The 19529-nt window shown below is 42.8% G+C and overlaps 1 protein-coding gene across 1 annotated transcript; it reads left to right on the forward strand.

The window, feature by feature from the left end:
- Positions 1-68: 68 nt before the first annotated feature.
- Positions 69-18992, forward strand: LOC125968838 (deleted in malignant brain tumors 1 protein). The gene is made up of 32 exons (XM_068650653.1): positions 69-143; positions 239-324; positions 841-1626; positions 1744-2190; positions 2278-2592; positions 2678-2886; positions 3057-3208; positions 3355-3597; positions 3687-3846; positions 3964-4039; positions 5945-6087; positions 7263-7324; positions 7437-7516; positions 7991-8770; positions 8851-9324; positions 9412-9726; positions 9820-10028; positions 10188-10339; positions 10602-10844; positions 10934-11093; positions 11209-11284; positions 14416-14482; positions 14594-14673; positions 15186-15962; positions 16055-16522; positions 16610-16924; positions 17012-17220; positions 17382-17533; positions 17794-18036; positions 18126-18285; positions 18409-18484; positions 18576-18992. The coding sequence occupies exons 2-32, from the start codon at positions 261-263 to the stop codon at positions 18593-18595; spliced, it is 7713 nt and encodes a 2570-aa protein (XP_068506754.1). The 5' UTR covers positions 69-143; positions 239-260; the 3' UTR covers positions 18596-18992.
- The last annotated feature ends 537 nt before the right edge of the window (positions 18993-19529 follow it).

Below are 19529 nucleotides of genomic sequence, written 5' to 3' on the forward strand. Positions count from 1 at the left end.
GGTCAAGGACCTATGTTTTATGGAACAAAAGATTTCTTTGTATGGTCTTTTGACACCAATAGCTGTCTTACAGTATAAATTCTCCCACACTCTTGTCATCTGCAACATTATCAACAGCTCCAGGGATTCCTTCATTTCTCAAGGTAACTCAAAGACAACTATTGTTTTTCTGAAGAATCTTAAAAAAAGTTCGGTTTGTACATTTGCAATTTGTCTAACTTGGAAAAATGTATTTCAGTAATTTCTGCTTGTGGTCCATAATGATGATGTCTGGAGGGGTGTTATTGCCCCTAATCCTGCTGCTCAACACCGGAATGATTTCAGGTACACAATTTTTATAATCTTTTTTTCCTGGCAGAAAATTGTAAAATCACATTTTGAAATATTTGTTTGACTTTGACTGTATGGCAGATTTACTGTTGATTCATTGTAACATCAAAATGTCCTAAAAAAAATGCAGATACTAATTAAATATACAGTATTTGGGAGTTAATAAACTCCACCAAAAGTTCATTTAAACAGCTTCTCTAGCGATTTTGCAGCCACATTGCTGCATAATTCGAAAGCATGATTTGCTCTAAAAGCTACATTCACGTCTCTGTACTGATAAAGCAAAATTATAATTCTGATTTCCCATTTACTGTATATCATTTATGCCTATTTGGCGTGCTTCATCCATTTTCTATACCAGTTATACTTGATAGGGTCACGATAGAAAATCTGCAAAATGACGTGGATAAATTAAAGGTTGGAGAGAACTTTTTGAACACGATGCGGTGTCATATGCACACAACGGTTTATCACATTCTTTTCACTTCAAAAGTCTTTTTTTTTTCTTAGGTACAGTTGTTTCCAGCTGTGATGCATGCCATGAAAAAGCAACGTGCCAAGAGTCACAGATAAGAGGCGACGACTTTTCCGGCTTCTCCTGCGTCTGCAAAGATGGCTTTGTCGGCGATGGTGTCACTTGTTACAATCGCTTAGTGTGCGCCGATGGCTCTTGTTGTGAGCGAGGCTATGAGTGGGCACCCGACAGTGGCTGCGTGGACACTGACGAGTGCTCGCTTCCCGACCCACCCTGCACGGCACCTCTGGTTGTTTGCCAAAACACACCGGGCTCTTATGAATGCCTAGCGCCCGACGCACGCTCCAGATCCGGCCCTTCCTCACAATCGGTCCAGTTCCTTTGCGGAAACATAACGTGTCCAGCGGGGATGGACTGCATTGGAAATACATGCACTGACCCCTGTGAGAGCTACACCGTCCTGAATGATGACTGGCGTTCAACACAGTTTCGATATAATAATTCTAACCAGGTGAAATGCGACCGAAATGTTCAGTGGCGAGGCTGGTATCGTCTGGTTCTTGGGCACAACAGTGCACGTATACCTGACAGATGTATAGAGAAAAACATGTGTGGAACCCATGCACCATTGTGGATAACAGAACCTCATCCCACACAGTCTAATGTGATTGCAAGTCGTACTGTGTGTAACGCATGGTCTGGAGAATGCTGCCATTTTCCTTCTCACAACATCCATGTCAAGCTTTGCTCTACAGCATCTAGCAGATACTACGTCTACAAACTTGTGAAGCCATCTACGTGCGCACTTGGTTACTGTGCAGGTATTGCTCCATTTTAAAACATTTTACACTATATGGATGCTCATAGTCAGTTGATGTAAATGACAATGTTCTTGAAAATATTTATTCATGAACAACAAAACTCTTTTTTTTTTCCAGAGGTTACTGAAAGTGGTTATTCCACACCAGCACCTGAAGATTATTCCACATCAGCACCTATTTTAACGACTTTCAATGGTGAGACGACCGGACCCAACCCCCCACAAACAACGGCAGCGGGGCCGGTAGAAGAGGGGGAAATCCGTTTGGCGAACGGCGGTAACAGCTCCTGCTCCGGCAGAGTGGAAATCTTCCACCGTGGGCAGTGGGGGACAGTATGTGACGACATCTGGGACCTGAAGCATGCGCAAGTGGTGTGCAGGCAGTTGGGCTGCGGCAGGGCCCTGGCGGCCCTCGACAGGGCCCACTTTGGACAGGGCAGAGGGCCCATTTGGCTGGACAACGTCAGATGCACGGGAAGTGAAGCAAAGCTGGGTGAGTGCGGTCACCAAGGGATTGGATCGCACAACTGTGGCCACAATGAGGATGCTGGAGTGGTTTGTGAAGGTAACAACTTGCGTTTGAATTGCCATGGTAGTTCCAAAATATGCAACATTTTTTAAAATATTTCTTTTGGGTATGCTTTTGTGTTAGCTGCTTCACCCGTGAGACTGGTCAACTCTGGCAGACGCTGCTCCGGAAGAGTTGAGGTCTACCATAAAGGACAGTGGGGGACTGTGTGCGACGACATTTGGAACCTCCCCAACGCCAACGTGGTGTGCAGACAGTTGGACTGTGGCAGGGCTCGATCAGCACTGCACAGCGCAGCCTTTGGACAGGGCAACGGACCCATCTGGTTGGACGATGTCCGTTGTTTTGGAAATGAAACCTCAATAACAAGTTGCACACATCGGGGATTTGGGAGACACAACTGTGTTCACAGGGAGGATGCCGGTGTTGTTTGCGAAGGTAGCTTTTTATTTCTATTGCGATTTAGCATAAGGATAAAATGGAATCAATGAACCCATATATATATATATTTTTTATTGTTTAGACAAGGAACCGTCACTCAGACCTTCTCACCTTATTTGTGGCCCTGACAAAATCCAAGTGGGCCTGAATTCAGCGAGCATAACCAGCGCTGGTTACAACCCGCTCTCTGGCAACCTGGCAGTCTACAACTGTTCAAGGGTCAGGGTGCAAGGTGGTGTTGTGTGGTACGAGGCTGACGCTAAGGCAAATGCCTGCGGAAACGTGATGACGGTAAAAAAAAAAAAAAAAGACAGAAATGCTTCATCTTGACACACACACTTTTGTCTCACACGTTTTTTAAACGACTTCCATACAATTTGGGTAGTAATGGATTACATGTTAAGTCTGCAATAATTATACAACTTCACCCCATGTAATAACAACTTTTTTTTTTCTTTTAGACCAACCGTACACATGCCATCTACTCCAACAGTTTATTCATCTACCCATTGAACAACGGATCCTTCTCTCCCGCTGTGAAGCTTCCTTTCTCGTGTGTTTATCCCCTGGACATAGAGAGCAGGCTGAATGTTGCCGTCAGGCCGTTCCTGGAGTGAGTAGTAGGGAAAATGTATTAATGTAAATTGCAGTGCGTTACTATCAATAGTCTTTGTCAGGTAAAGCAAAAAAAAATTATTTTGTAGATATTTTGTTGAATAGCAAAGAGAGACTATCATGATAATTGCGCTTTCTTGACAGCCTTGAAGGTGGCATTGTTGGCTCAGGTGTCAAAGCCAGAGCTTCCATGGTCCTGTTCCGTAACTCCAACTATACAGAGCCTTATTCAGCGGGTCCGGTGGTCCTTCCAGTGGGCTCACCATTGTATGTGGGGGTCTCTGTGGACAAAAATGATCCCAGCTTTGCAGTTGTTTTGGAGGATTGCTTCGCCTCCCACTCCCCAAGCCCTGCAAACCCTGAGCGATACTCTCTCATCCGCAACAAGTATGTGCCTGCTCATTAGGGATGACTATACAGTGGATTGATATGTTTCAAAGGTGTAGCTAACCAGTGAGCTCCCCTTGGCCTGTTAGATGTCCCGCTGACCGCCAACAAGTGTCGGTGGCTGAGAGCGGCTCATCCCTCCGGGCTCGTTTCGCTGCCCTGTTCTTCCTGCTTCAGGGGGAATACCGAGATGTTTACCTGCATTGTAGCCTCAGCCTGTGTGACCGGAGGAGGTACTCTTGTGTTCCGGTGAGTATTATATTCCATTTGAATCACAGTGTTGCAACTCTATGTCTCTCATTACTTAGGGCCAAATTAAATATACTAATGTTTTCCTATTGCTTTTTACTTACTTCCACCACATAGCCTTGCACAGGGAGAGTACACCGCTCTGTTTCAAACTCTGGTGTAATGGAGCCACTCAGCATTGGCCCGATCACTTGTAAGTATTCTCACTCAGGTATTAAGCTAGTACATAGTATACTGAGAAAATAGAAATAATTGCAATTACTTCTTCTTTCCTTTTTTTAATCTTCAAGGGATAAATTAGAGGAGGAGTGAGATACACCCTGGTCTGTTCAACGGTCAAAAACAAGCCACAAATGGGCAAACAATCATTCACGCTTTATTTCAAAATCATGGGTGATTCAGAGTAATTCATTAACCAGAGAAGCACATTTTTTGGGATAAGGTGTTCTTTGGAGGTTGGGGAAACTGGAAATTCCGGAGAAGATCCACTCAAGCATGCGGAGAAAATGCAAAGGTCCACGCTGAGACGTTTCAACAAAAATTTGACCTCCAGATTTTTAGCCGTACGTGTTAACAACAAATTTCACCGTGCTGCGACCTGACCATTTATCACAAAATTCCATCTCCAATCTCTGACTAATAATCAACAAATCATTTAAAAAATAAAGGATCATATCATTCTGAAAAAAAGTCTTTTAGTTTTTATTCAAACAAAAAGAAGTGCAGTTCATTAAAAGAAATGCTCAACAATACTCAATACATTCAGAATACAAGCAGGACCAATACTAAGAAAAAAACAATGCTTAGAATTTGGAAGAAGGTAGAGATTTTTGTGTCATTTAGCTTATTAGCTAGTATTTTAATGATTGGGCCATTCATCGTAGAATGCCAAACAGTGTCGGCTCTGGTTTCAGCAAACTCTCCCGTAATTAAATTCAGCCTCCTCAGCTACAAACACCTTGTAGGTAAAACAGCATACAAAAGAAAAGCTGCAGTTGACAATGATATACTTTCTGGAGAGAAAAAAAAAAATTGCAGGCAGGTAAGATAATATTTATTTTAATGTATATTTCTATAAATGAGTTTTAATCCCACTTTTTATTGACTTGATTTAACAGAGCTTCATTGTAGTTATAAACTTAATTGGCCTTTTTTAAATCTTCATGTCTATATGTAAACTAGAGTGTTGTTAAGCTCATGCCAAACTTTATTGCTCAAAAAATCACCAAGAATATAAAAGATTGTTGCCGATTTTAGCGGACATGGCCAGCATGCAGAGTTGATGTTTAATGCAAAAACATTTTTTGTCAAAATATGTGAATGACTCGGACCACTATTCTAAGAGGGTTAGGGATTAGTCAATAGAAACACAATAGCAGTATGGCTTAGAAAGGTTATGCTTTTAAAACCATATCCAAACAATTGCATTAATAAAAATGAAAGCCTGTATTGGTCAAAATAAAAAATAAATAAATATGGATATAAAATAAAATAAAGTTGGTTACCTTCTAGAAAGTGTTGTGAAGTTTGAGAAAATAAGAGTTACAACATACTTTAGTTGAAATTATATGCAGGCTTATATCTTAACAAATAAATAGATCTAATATAATAACATCCTGGACTATAATCATATATAATATCCTTTTACATATTTTCATTTCTAGAAATGTAGGCAAAATGTTTTGGGTTTTATTAACTTAGTATTGTTAGGTTAGGCAATTTTTGTCTTGAACTGTTGTTATTGATAACGGTATCTACAATATATTTGATATGTCTTGGTTTTGTGATATTCTATCATATACATATGTTCATTGCAAAAGTTATAAATCAATAATTTTAATATACTTTAGTTCTAAATTGTGACATTATATTTCAACTATAAATTGTTAGTATTTCTACAGATATGTATAATTATTTGACATTTTCATTTGTTAAATTTTTTTAACTAAACTTTTGTTCACATATTGCGTAATACTATACTTTGGTATTTGCTTAATATTAACAAGGGAATATAAAAACTCACTACCTGTTGTCTTTTCAACTCTGCCTGACATTCACTGATTACCATAAAAGTTTGTTGACTCTGGCGGTGGAATAGTGGACCAGCTCTACACCCTCGGCAGGATCCTCGAGGGGGCATGGGAGTTCACCCAACCAGTCCACATGTGTTTTGTGGACTTGGAGAAGGCGTTCGACCGTGTCCCTCGGGAGGTTCTGTGGCGGGTGCTTCGGGAATACGGGGTGCCGAGCCAACTGATAAGGGCGGTTCGGTCCCTGTATCACCGATGTCAGAGTTTGGTCCGCATTTCCTGCAGTAAGTCGGATTCGTTCCCAGTGAGGGTTGGACTCCGCCAAGGTTGCCTGTTCATAATTTTTATGGACAGAATTTGTAGGCGCAGCCGAGGCGTTGAGGGTGTCAGGTTTGGGGACCTCAGCATCGCGTCTCTGCTTTTTGCAGACGACGTGGTCCTGTTGGCTTCTTCAAGCTGTGATCTCCAGCTCTCACTGGAGCGGTTCGCAGCCGAGTGTGAAGCGGTCGGGATGAAGGGCAGCACCTCCAAATCCGAGTCCATGGTCCTCGGTCAGAAAAGGGTAGAATGCCCTCTCCGGATCGGGGATGAGATCCTGCCCCAAGTGGAGGAGTTCAAGTATTTTGTTCACGAGTGAGGGGAGGATGGAGCGCGAGATCGACACGGGGATTGGTACAGCGTCGGCAATGATGCGGACTCTGTACCGGTCCGTCGTGGCAAAGAGAGAGCTGAGCCAAAAGGCAAAGCTCTCAATTTACCGGTCGATTTACGCTCCTACCCTCACCTATGGTCACGAGCTATGGGTCGTGACCGCAAGAACGAGATCCCGGATACAAGCGGCCGAAATGAGTTTCCTCCGCAGGATGTCCGGGCTCTCCCTTAGAGATAGGGTGAGAAGCTCGGTCATCCGGGAGAGACTCGGAGTAGAGTGGCTGCTCCTCCACGTTGAGAGGAGCCAGATGAGGTGGCTTGGGCATCTCATCTGGATGCCTCCTGGACGCCTCCCTGGGGAGGTGTTCCGGGCATGTCCCACCGGTAGGAGACCCCGTGGACAACCCAGGACGCGCTGGAGAGACTATGTCTCTCGGCTGGCCTGGGAACGTCTTGGGATCCCCCGGGATGAGCTGGATGAAGTGGCTGGGGAGAGGGAAGTCTGGGAGTCCCTCCTAAAGCTGCTGCCCCCGCGACCCGACCCCGGATAAGCGGAAGAAGATGGATGGATGGACTCTGGGTTAGTTGTGTTTGAGTGCCATTTTGTTTTTATTAATATGTAACATATCCTTGGAATTTCTCATCCGAATCAGCTATCAAGGAAGCATTTGTGTTTGACAAATAATTGTCTTGTATGCCCTCTCATATAGAAAATCTGGCCTATAAATTCCCGAGCCGTTTCCTCACTTGAAACGTCACCACCATCGCCTGGACTCACTCCGTGTCAAGCGAACAAGGTAAGCAAAGCAATGATTTTTATGCATAGCAGCACAATCAAAAAAGAAATTAAGATTACTTATTATTCAGATCTAGCTGACATTTTATGTCCCATTGTTTTCTTTCTCTTAGAGATCAACACAGGGCCAATATGGGGATACCTAGTGAAGTTTTACTGCTCCTGGTTTTGCAGATCATGACAAGAGGATCAAGTACAGTGTTATTAGTTTTGTAAATTTGGTTTGATATCCTCTCACACAAACTTACAGAAAAGTGCCAGTCATTCAAAGACAATTAATCAAATACAGTATAAGAACGTAGGGAAAAAAAATCGTTCCAGGAAATAGTGCACAGATAAAGTCATCAGAGGTTGTTTTTAGGTACTATGTATATGTGCAAAGACTGAAATGGTATCAATAGTAAAACTGTGCAAAAACCTTTCTCCACATTTTTGCTGGGAATATGTACATTCGTTTAGTTCTATTGGGCCATATTTATTCTCAAACAATGCCTAATTTCAAGCTGATTGAGTGCTAAAATGTTCCAATTGACAAGATAGACCCTAACTTACAGCAAGATGCAGTTCACACCTTCAAAGCTTTAAATTGTACTCAACACCGACATCAAATTGTGTTTTTAAAGCCTCTTGTGGACAAGTGCAATTCAATATGAATTACTCTTCTTAGGTACAGTTGTTTCCAGCTGTGGTGCGTGCCATGAAAAAGCAACGTGCCAAGAGTCACAGATAAGAGGCGACGACTTTCTCGGCTTCTCCTGCGTCTGCAAAGATGGCCTTGTCGGCGATGGTCTCACTTGTTACGATAGCTTAGTGTGCGCCGATGGCTCTTGTTGTGAGCGAGGCTATGAGTGGGCACCCGACAGTGGCTGCGTGGACACTGACGAGTGCTCGCTTCCCGACTCACCCTGCACGGCACCTTTGGTTGTTTGCCAAAACACACCGGGCTCTTATGAATGCCTAGCGCCCGCCGCACGCTCCAGATCCGGCCCTTCCTCACAATCGGTCCAGTTCCTTTGCGGAAACATAACTTGTCCAGCGGGCATGGACTGCATTGAAAATACATGCGCTGACCCCTGTGAGAGCTACACCGTCCTGAATGATGACTGGCGTTCAACACAACATGGAATGTTATCACCTGCAAAGTGCGACAGAAACGTTGAGTGGCAAGGCTGGTATCGTTTATTTCTCGGACGAGATGATGCACATATTCCTGAGGGATGTGTCCATGGATTCAAGTGCGGAACCCATGTCACCATGTCACTAAATGAACCTCATCCCACACAGTCTGATGTCATAGTAACTCGTCCTGTGTGTAATACCTGGATTGAGGACTGCTGCCGTTTGAACTCACAAAGCATCCACGTGAAGCTCTGCTCTAGAGCAGCTTCCAGCTACTACGTCTACAAACTTGTGAAGCCTCCCACCTGTCATTGGGCATACTGCGCAGGTACAAAGAAAATGTGTGTTGGTGTGACCGTTTTGCAAAGTCATTCAATCTAACACAACTCTTTGGACTCTTGTTTTCAGAGGTTAATGAGACAAGTTATTTTACAACACCCGAACCTGATGGTTCTGGAATGGAGCCAACAACAATCACCACTGAAACGACAACCTGTGCCATTGAGAGAACGACAGAAGCTCACAGCCTTTCAACAACAGCAACAACACCAGTGCAGCCAGGAAAAGAGGGGGAGGTCCGTCTGGCTAACGGTGGTAACAGCTCCTGCTCTGGCAGAGTGGAAATCTTCCACCGTGGGCAGTGGGGGACAGTGTGTGACGACATCTGGGACCTGAAGCATGCGCAAGTGGTGTGCAGGCAGTTGGGCTGCGGCAGGGCCCTGGCGGCCCTCGACAGAGCCCACTTTGGACAGGGCAGAGGGCCCATTTGGCTGGACAACGTCACATGCACGGGAAGTGAAGCAAAGCTGGGTGAGTGCAGTCACCCAGGGATTGGATCGCACAACTGTGGCCACCATGAGGATGCTGGAGTGGTTTGTGAAGGTAATAACTTGCGTTTGAATTGCCATGGTAGTTCCAAAATACGCAACATTTTTTAAAATACTTCTTTTGGGTATGCTTTTGTGGTAGCTGCTTCACCCGTGAGACTGGTCAACTCTGGCAGACGCTGCTCCGGAAGAGTTGAGGTCTACCATGATGGACAGTGGGGGACTGTGTGTGACGACATTTGGGACCTCACCAACGCCAACGTGGTGTGCAGACAGTTGGACTGCGGCAGGGCTCGTTCAGCACTGCAAAGTGCAGCCTTTGGACAGGGCACCGGACCCATCTGGTTGGACGATGTCCGTTGTTTTGGAAATGAAACCTCAGTAACAAGTTGCAGACATCTCGGATTTAGGAGACACGACTGTGATCACAGGGAGGATGCCGGTGTTGTTTGCGAAGGTAGCTTTTTATTTCTATTGCGTGTTAGCATAATGATACAATGGAATCAATGAACCCATATATATATATATATTTTATTTTTTTGTTGTTTAGACAAGCAACAGTCACTCAGACCTTCTCACCTTATTTGTGGCCCTGACAAAATCCAAGTGGGCCTGAATTCAGCGAGCATAACCAGCGCTGGTTACAACTCGCTCTCTGGCAACCTGGCAGTTCGCAACTGTTCAAGGGTCAGGGTACAAGGTGGTGTTGTGTGGTACGAGGCTGACGCTAAGGCAAATGCCTGCGGAAACGTGCTGACGGTAAAAAAATACAGAAACGCTACATCTGGACACACACACTTTTGTCTCACACGTTTTTAGTCGGCTTCCATACAATTTGGCTTGTAATAGATTACATGTTAAGTCAGCAATAATTATACAACTTCACCCCATGTAATGACAACTTTTTTTTTCTTTTAGACCAACCGTACACATGCCATCTACTCCAACAGTTTATTCATCTACCCATTGAACAACGAATCCTTCTCTCCCGCTGTGAAGCTTCCTTTCTCGTGTGCTTATCCCCTGGACACAGAGAGCAGGCTGAATGTTGCCGTCAGGCCGTTCCTGGAGTGAGTAGTAGGGAAAATGTATTAATGTAGATTGGAGTGCGTTACTATCAATAGTCTTTGTCAGGTAAAGCAAAAAAAATAAATTTTTTGTTGATATAGTGCATATTCCTTGCTGTTAAAAGCTAACGGCAGAATCCAGAGTATCAGTATTTTTAATCAGCGGTAATTTTCCGTCATAAGGATTCATGTAAGTCTCATAGACAATGTAAAGCTTTGGAGAGTAGTAGCAAAAAGAGACATGATAATTCCTCTTTTTTGACAGCCTGAAAGGTGGTAGTGTTGCCTCAGGTGTCAAAGCCAGAGCTTCCATGGTCCTGTTCCGTAACTCCAACTATACAGAGCCTTATTCAGCGGGTCCGGTGGTCCTTCCAGTAGGCTCACCATTGTATGTGGGGGTCTCTGTGGACAAAAAAGATCCCAGCTTTGCAGTTGTTTTGGAGGATTGCTTCGCCTCCCACTCCCCAAACCCTGCAAACCCTGAGCGATACTCTCTCATCCGCAACAAGTATGTGCCTGCTCATTAGGGATGACTATACAGTGGATTGATATGTTTCAAAGGTGAAGCTAACCATTGAGCTCCCCTTGGCCTGTTAGATGTCCCGCTGACCGCCAACAAGTGTCAGTTGCTGAGAGTGGCTCATCCCTTCGGGCCCGTTTCGCTGCCTTGTTCTTCCTGCTTCAGGGGGAATACCGAGATGTTTACCTGCATTGTAGCCTCAGCCTGTGTGACCAGAGGAGGTACTCTTGCATTCCGGTGAGTATTGTATTCCATTTGAATCACAGTTGCAACTCCATGTCTCTAATTGCTTAGGGCCAAATTAAATATACTAATGCTTTCCTATTGCTTTTTACTTACTTCCACCACATAGCCTTGCACAAGGAGAGTACACCGCTCTGTCTCAAACTCTGCTCCATTGAAGCCACTCACCATTGGCCCGATCATTTGTAAGCATACTCACTCAGGTATTAAGCTGTATACTGAGAAAATGAAGATAATTGTAAGTACTTCTTCTTTCCTTTTTTTAATCTTCAGGGGATAAATTAGAGGAGGAGTGAGATACATCCTGGTCTGTTCAACGGTCAAAAACAAGCCACAAATGGGCAAAAAATCATTCACGCTTTCTTTCAAACTCATGGGCGATTCAGAGTAATTCATTAACCAGAGAAGCACATTTTTTGGGATACGTGTTCTTTGGAGGTCGGGGAAACTGGAGATTCCGGAGAAGATCCACTCAAGCATGCGGGGAAAACGCAAACGTCCACACAGAGACGTTTGAACAGAAATTTGACCTCCTGATTGTTAGCCGTATGTGTTAAGAACAAATTCCACCGTGCTGTGACATGATCATTTATCACAAAATTCCATCTCCAATCTCTGACTAATAATCAACAAATCATTTCAAAAATAAAGGATCATATCTGTCACGCCTTAGCCCCAGCTGTTCCACTAAGTGTCGGTTTCTTGGTTTCTGTCTGTGTGCTCGCCCCTCACTTCCTGTGTGCCCATGGAGAGTTCGATTATTCCCACCTGCCTCTTGTTACCTGTCGTGTATATAAGTCCTGTCTGCCCCTCACTCCCGGTCGGATCATTGTTGTGTGTTCATGTCATGATGTCTTTTTGGTTCCTGTTCCTGTCATTGGTAATGTCATCCTGTCTTTTTGTTTCACGTCTTTTTGGTCAGTCTCGTTGTTAGGTTTTGTTAAGTCATGTCAGTTGCAGAGTCTGTTAGTTTGCCTTTTTTGAGTTCACCAATAAACCCTGGTCCAAGCTGCCGTTGGTCGTCCTGCTCCATGCTCCACCCGACCGTGACACATATCATTCTGAAAAAAAGTCTTTTAGTTTTCATTCAAACAAAAAGTGCAGTACATTAAAAAAAATGCTCAACAATACTCAATACATTCAGAATACAGGCAGGAACAAACCTAACAAAAAACAATACTTAGAATTTGGAAGAAGGTAGAGATTTTTGTGTCATTTTGCTTTTTAGCTAGTATTTTAATAATTGGGCCATTAATCGTAGAATGCCAAACGGTGGATGGATGAATTGACTTGATTTAACAGAGCTTCATTGTAGGTATGCTAAATAAACTTAATTGGCCTTTAAATCTTCATGTCAATATGTAAACTAGAGTGTTATTAAGCTCATTCCAAATTTGATTGCTTAAAAAATCACTAAGAATATAAAATGAGGCTTCAAAATAGTTAAAAATCAAGTTATTGTTTCTGCTCCCAAGCGTTGTGGACTTGTCCCCTGAATGCATTGAAACAACAACCTGCTCAAGTCACAAGCATTATTCAAATACCACTAAGGCTAGCATCTTTCTTTTGTTTAGGCTACACATACCAACATGTTAACCAACATGTTAGTTAAAGTGTTAAAATATGTTTGCTGAAAGCCTCTGGTGAGTGGTATAGCATATTTCACCAGAGCATCACGGAGTTTTCCTCGCGATGAGATGCGCAAGGCTGGTTTCGTGCTTGGTGATAAGTTAGTGTCTCCATAACAGCATTTGCACATGCTTTCAGCAATTATCTTCAAACACACATTGTATAACATTTTATCAAATAAATCATTGAATTCCCTTGACAGAGTCTTTCATTCTGTAATCAATAGACAGTCAGAGAAATATATCCGACAATATTTATGAACTGCAAGTCAAGTCATTTGTCATCATCTGCAGTCAAAGTCTTTTGTCTGTTATTGGCTCAACCTCAGGATAATGTGTTTGTTGTTGCATAACTGTACCCAAATTACGGTAAGTGCTTGCTTTATAGAATACATTCAGGAATATGTAAGTGCAGTTTATTGTTATAAAATGATTGCTTATATTGTGTAAGCGTAGAATAAAGCACCAAGTTAATTATTTACCTTTGCTATGCAGTATAAAACATTTTCAGGAGTACACTATTATTTCATTATTCAGACAAACTATTGCATAACCACGGTGAAAAAAAAACAAGTGTGAAAGCATTTATTTTTTTCATGTTTGGAGAAAAAATATTTGACGAAGAACGGCTATTTTTTTTTTTTTTCAGTAGACCCCAAACACTACACCGCATACTGATTATATTTGTTCATAACGTTATTTCAATGTTAGAACTAAATGATCTGTTTAACTAAGATTGTAGCCGATTTTAGCGGACGTGGCCAGCATACTGAGTTGATGTTTAAGGCAAAAACATTTTTTGTCAAAATATGTGAATGACTCAGGCCGCTAATTTAAGAGGGTTAGGGATATGTATATTTAGTCAATAGAAACACAATAGCAGTATGGCTTAGAAAGGTTATGCTTTTAAAACCATACCCAAACAATTCCATTAAAAAAAATGAAAGCCTGTACCTGTCAAAATAAATAGACAAATAAATAAATATGGATATACAATTATAAAAGTATTGTGAAGTGTGAGAAAATAAGAGTAATATACTTTTGTTGAAATTATATGCAGGCTTATATCTTAACAAAAAAATATATCTAATATAATAACATCCTGGACTATAATCATACATGATATCCTTGTACATATTTTCATTTCTAGAAATGTAGGCAAACTGTTTTGGGTTTTATTAACTTAGTATCTACAATACATTTGATATTTTCTTGATAAGTTCTTGGTTTTGTGATATTCTATCATATATGTTCGTTGCAAAAGCTATGAATCAATCATTTTAATATACTTTAGTTCTAAATTGTGACATTATACTTCAACTACAATATTGTTAGTATTTCTACAGAAATGTATTATTATTTCACATTTTCATTTGTTACATTTTTTAACTAAACTTTGATTCACATATTGTGTAATACTATACTTTGGTATTTGCTTAATATTAACAAGGGAATATAAAAACTCACTATCTGTTGTCTTTTCAACTCTGCCTGACATTCATTGATTACCATAAAAGTTTGTTGACTCTGGGTGAGTTCTGTTTGAGGGCTATTTTGTGGGTATAGTTTTTATTAATATGTAACATTTCCTTGGAATTTCCCTATCCGAATCAGCTGTCAAGGAACCATTTGTGTTTGACAAATAACTGTTTTGTATGCCCTCTCGTATAGAAAATCTGGCCTATAAATTCTCGAGTTTTCTCACTTGAAACATCACCACCAGCGCCTGGACTCACTCCGTGTCAAGCGAACAAGGTAAGCAAAGCAATGATTTTTATGCATAGCAGCACAATGAAAAAAAAATCAAGATTTCTTATTATTCAGATCTAGCTAACATTTTATGTCCCATCGTTTTCTTTCTCTTAGAGGTCAACACAGGGCCAATATGGGGATACCTAGTGAAGTTTTACTGTTCTTGGTTTTGCAGCTCATGACAAGAGGATCAGGTACAGTGTTGATATTAGTTTTGTAATTTTGGTTTGATATCCTCTCACACAAACTTACAGAAAAGTGCAAGTCATTCAAAGAAAATTAATCAAATACAGTACAAGAAGGTAGGGGGAAAAAACTCGTTCTAGGAAACGTACCCCTTTCAATAGTGCACAGAGAAAGTCATCAGAGGTTGTTTTAAGTTACTATGTATATGTGCAAAGACTGAAATGGTACCAATAGTAACACTATGCAAAAACGTTTCTCCACATTTTTGCTGGGAATATGTACATTTGTTTAGTTCTATTGGGCCATATTTCTTCTCAAACAATGCCTAATTTCAAGCTGATTGAGTGCTAAAATTTTCCAATTGACAAGATAGACCCTAACTTACAGCAAGATGAAGGTGTGAACTGTCACACCTTCAAAGCTTCAAATTGTACCAACATTTTTCACACTATTTCTTGTGAGTTGTGTTTTTAAAGCCTTTTGTGGAAAAACGCAATTCAATATGAATTACTCTTCTTAGGTACAGTTGTTTCCAGCTGTGATGCATGCCATGAAAAAGCAACGTGCCAAGAGTCACAGATAAGAGGCGACAACTTTTCCGGCTTCTCCTGCGTCTGCAAAGATGGCTTTGTCGGCGATGGTGTCACTTGTTACAATCGCTTAGTGTGCGCCGATGGCTCTTGTTGTGAGCGAGGCTATGAGTGGGCACCCGACAGTGGCTGCGTGGACACTGACGAGTGCTCGCTTCCTGACTCACCCTGCACGGCACCTCTGGTTTGCCAAAACACACCTGGCTCTTATGAATGCCTACTGCCCGCCGCGCGCTCCAGATCCGGCCCTTCCTCACAATCGGTCCAGTTCCTTTGCGGAAACATAACGTGTCCAGCGGGCATGGACTGCATTGAAAATACATGTGCTGACCCCTGTGAGAGCTACACCGTCCTGAATGATGACTGGCGTTCAACACAACATGGAATGTTATCACCTGCTAAGTGCGACAGAAATGTTGAGTGGCAAGGCTGGTATCGCTTATTTCTCGGACGAGATGACGCACATATTCCTGAGGGATGTGTCCATGGATTCAAGTGCGGAACCCATATCACCATGTCACTAAATGAACCTCATCCCACACAGTCTGATGTCATAGTAACTCGTCCTATGTGTAATACCTGGAGTGACGATTGCTGCCGTTTGAACTCACAACACATCCACGTGAAGCTCTGCTCGAGAGCAGCTTCCGGCTACTACGTCTACAAACTTGTGAAGCCTCCCGTCTGTCATTGGGCATACTGCGCAGGTACAAAGAAAATGATGTTTTAATGGTGTGTTGGTGTGACTGTTTTGCAAAGTCATTCAATCTAACACAACTTTTTGGACTCTTGTTTTCAGAGGTTAATGAGACAAGTTATTTTACAACACCCGAACCTGATGGTTCTGGAATGGAGCCAACAACAATCACCACCGAAACGACAACTCATGCCATTGAGAGAACGACAGAAGCTCATTCAACAACAGCAACAACAGCAGTGCAGCCAGGAAAAGAGGGGGAGGTCCGTCTCGCTAACGGTGGTAACAGCTCCTGCTCTGGCAGAGTGGAAATCTTTCACCGTGGGCAGTGGGGGACAGTGTGTGACGACATCTGGGACCTGAAGCATGCGCAAGTGGTGTGCAGGCAGTTGGGCTGCGGCAGGGCCCTGGCGGCCCCCGACAGAGCCCACTTTGGACAGGGCAGAGGGCCTATATGGCTGGACAACGTCAGATGCACGGGAAGTGAAGCAAAGCTGGGTGAGTGCAGTCACCCAGGGATTGGATCGCACAACTGTGGCCACCATGAGGATGCTGGAGTGGTTTGTGAAGGTAACAACTTGCGTTTGAATTGCCATGGTAGTTCCAAAATATGCAACATTTTTTAAAATATTTCTTTTCGGTATGCTTTTGTGGTAGCTGCTTCACCCGTGAGACTGGTCAACTCTGGCAGACGCTGCTCCGGAAGAGTTGAGGTCTACCATAAAGGACAGTGGGGGACTGTGTGCGACGACATTTGGAACCTCCCCAACGCCAACGTGGTGTGCAGACAGTTGGACTGCGGCAGGGCTCGATCAGCACTGCACAGCGCAGCCTTTGGACAGGGCACCGGACCCATCTGGTTGGACGATGTCCGTTGTTTTGGAAATGAAACCTCAATAACAAGTTGCAGACATCGGGGATTTGGGAGACACAACTGTGTTCACAGGGAGGATGCCGGTGTTGTTTGCGAAGGTAGCTTTTTATTTCTATTGCGATTTAGCATAAGGATGCAATGAAATCAATGAACCCATATATATATATATTTTTTTTATTGTTTAGACAAGCAACCGTCACTCAGACCTTCTCACCTTATTTGTGGCCCTGACAAAATCCAAGTGGGCCTGAATTCAGCTAGCATAACCAGCGCTGGTTACAACCCGCTCTCTGGCAACCTGGCAGTCCGCAACTGTTCAAGGGTCAGGGTGCAAGGTGATGTTGTGTGGTACGAGGCTGACGCTAGGGCAAATGCCTGCGGAAACATGCTAACGGTAAAAAAAAAATACAGAAACATGACACCTTAACACACACACTTTTGTCCCAATTTTTTTTCATACGGCTTCTATAAAACTTGGCTAATAATGGATTACATGTCACGTCTGCAATAATTATTCAACTTCACCCCATGTAATGACTACTTTTTTTCTTTTAGACCAACCGCACACATGCTATCTACTCCAACAATTTATTCATCTACCCATTGAACAACGGATCCTTCTCCTCCGCTGTGAATCTTCCTTTCTCGTGTGCTTATCCCCTGGACACAGAGAGCAGGCTGAATGCTGTCATCAGGCCGTTCCTGGAGTGAGTAGTAGGGAAAATGTTTTAATGTAGATTGCAGTGCATTAGTATCAACATTCTTTGTCAGATAAAGCATAAAAACATTTCTATTTTGTAGATGTTGTGCATATTCCTTGCTGTTAAAAGCTAACGGCACAATCCAGAGTATCTATATTTTTAATCAGTGATAATTTTCCGTTATATGGATTCATGTAAGTGTCCTAGACAATGTAAAGCTTTGGAGAGTAATAGCAAAGATCATGATAATTGCTCTTTCTTGACAGCCTGGAAGGTGGTATTGTTGGCTCAGGTGACAAAGCCAGAGCCTCCATGGTCCTGTTCCATAACTCCAACTATACAGAGCCTTATTCAGCGGTTCCGGTGGTTCTTCCAGTGGGCTCACCATTGTATGTGGGGGTCTCTGTGGACAAAAAAGATCCCAGCTTGGCAGTTGTTTTGGAGGATTGCTTCGCCTCCCACTCCCCAAACCCTGCAAACCCCGAGCGATACTCTCTCATCCGCAACAAGTATGCGCCTGCTCATTAGGGACGACTGTGCAGTGGATTGATACGTTTCAAAGGTGAAGCTAACCATTGATCTCCCCTTGGCCTGTTAGATGTCCAGCTGACCGCCAACAAGTGTCAGTGGCTGAGAGCGGCTCATCCCTCCGTGCCCGTTTCGCTGCCTTGTTCTTCCTGCTTCAGGGGGAATACCGAGATGTTTACCTGCACTGTAGCCTCAGCCTGTGTGACCGGAGGAGGTACTCTTGCGTTCCGGTGAGTAGCAAACTCTATTCAATTTAATTCACAGTATAACAACTCCATGTCCGTTGCTTCTTAACCACTTGATTCTGATGTTATGCTGTTGCTTTTCATATGCTTCCATGGTCCGCCGTGTAGCCTTGCACAAGGAGAGCCCGACGCTCTGTCTCAAACTCTGCTCCGTTGAAGCCACTCACCATTGGCCCGATCATTTGTAAGCATACTCACTCAGGGATCAAGCTTTAAGTTGACTAAATAGAATACATAACAAATTTTCTATATCCTTCCTCTTTCTTTTTTATTAGGGGAGAAATCATCTCAGTGACATGCTGTCAAATAAATTTGTTGGACCATCCATCCATCCATCCATCCATCCATCCATCCATCCATCCATCCATCCATCCATCCATCCATCCATCCATCCATCCATCCATCCATCCATCCATCCATCCATCCATCCATCCATCCATCCATCCATCCATCCCGCTTGCCCCCAGGGAAAGGGGTTCCGCAGGTGTGCTGAAGCAGTAGTAGTCATCGGGCAGAGGCGGACGTGCTAACCATTACCATCGCACTGCCCATCTGTTCAACTACTCAGTTATCATTCAGCAACTTCAATAAGCAAAATGGTGAGATTAAATTTATATAAAATATAATACATTGTATCATGGATGGGTGTAATTAAACTGCTACAGAATTATAATAAAAGCAAATTACATATATCTGCCTGTCTGCATTTGTTTCCATTGATAAATAAATATGCTGAATAAGTCAAGTCAAGTTTATTTGTATAGCCCTAAATCACAAAACAGTCTCAAAGGGCTTCACATAGCCAAAAATTGACAATTATTCTCAAAGCATCCCCTGATCTTAAGCTCCCAAAAGGGCAAGGAAAAACTCAAAACCCCTGCCAGGGGAAAATGAGAAACCTTGAGAAGGGACCACAGATGGAAGGATCCCCTTTCAGGATCACCAGGTTGTAATGGATGCAGAGAGGGCACAAGTAATATATATTATGAAAATCAATGAAAAAATGGATCTCGGAGGTGCCCTCGATTGTCCTGGCAGTGTCTTCAAGGAGGTTGAGCTGCAGTTAACCAACTCAGCTAAGGGTATTTTGTCACAATTTGATACTTTGTGCAGGACGTTAGTATATATATAGATTTCTGCACTATTCAGAGATTTACATTCCAACATCAATAACAAAAAAATTACCCTTCTACTGTCTGTAGTATAATATTAATTATTATTGATTTTAA

This window comes from Syngnathus scovelli, chromosome 5 (genome assembly GCF_024217435.2).
Source record: "Syngnathus scovelli strain Florida chromosome 5, RoL_Ssco_1.2, whole genome shotgun sequence".
Taxonomy (NCBI): domain Eukaryota; kingdom Metazoa; phylum Chordata; class Actinopteri; order Syngnathiformes; family Syngnathidae; genus Syngnathus; species Syngnathus scovelli.

Coding starts and splice junctions, on each gene's coding strand:
- LOC125968838 (XM_068650653.1), top strand. CDS start 261: ATGATGATGTCTGGAGGGGTGTTATTGCCCCTAATCCTGCTGCTCAAC. Junction 16,925..17,011: donor TGCCGGTGTTGTTTGCGAAG/GTAGCTTTTTAT, acceptor TTTATTGTTTAG/ACAAGCAACCGTCACTCAGA. Junction 18,037..18,125: donor TACTCTCTCATCCGCAACAA/GTATGCGCCTGC, acceptor TTGGCCTGTTAG/ATGTCCAGCTGACCGCCAAC.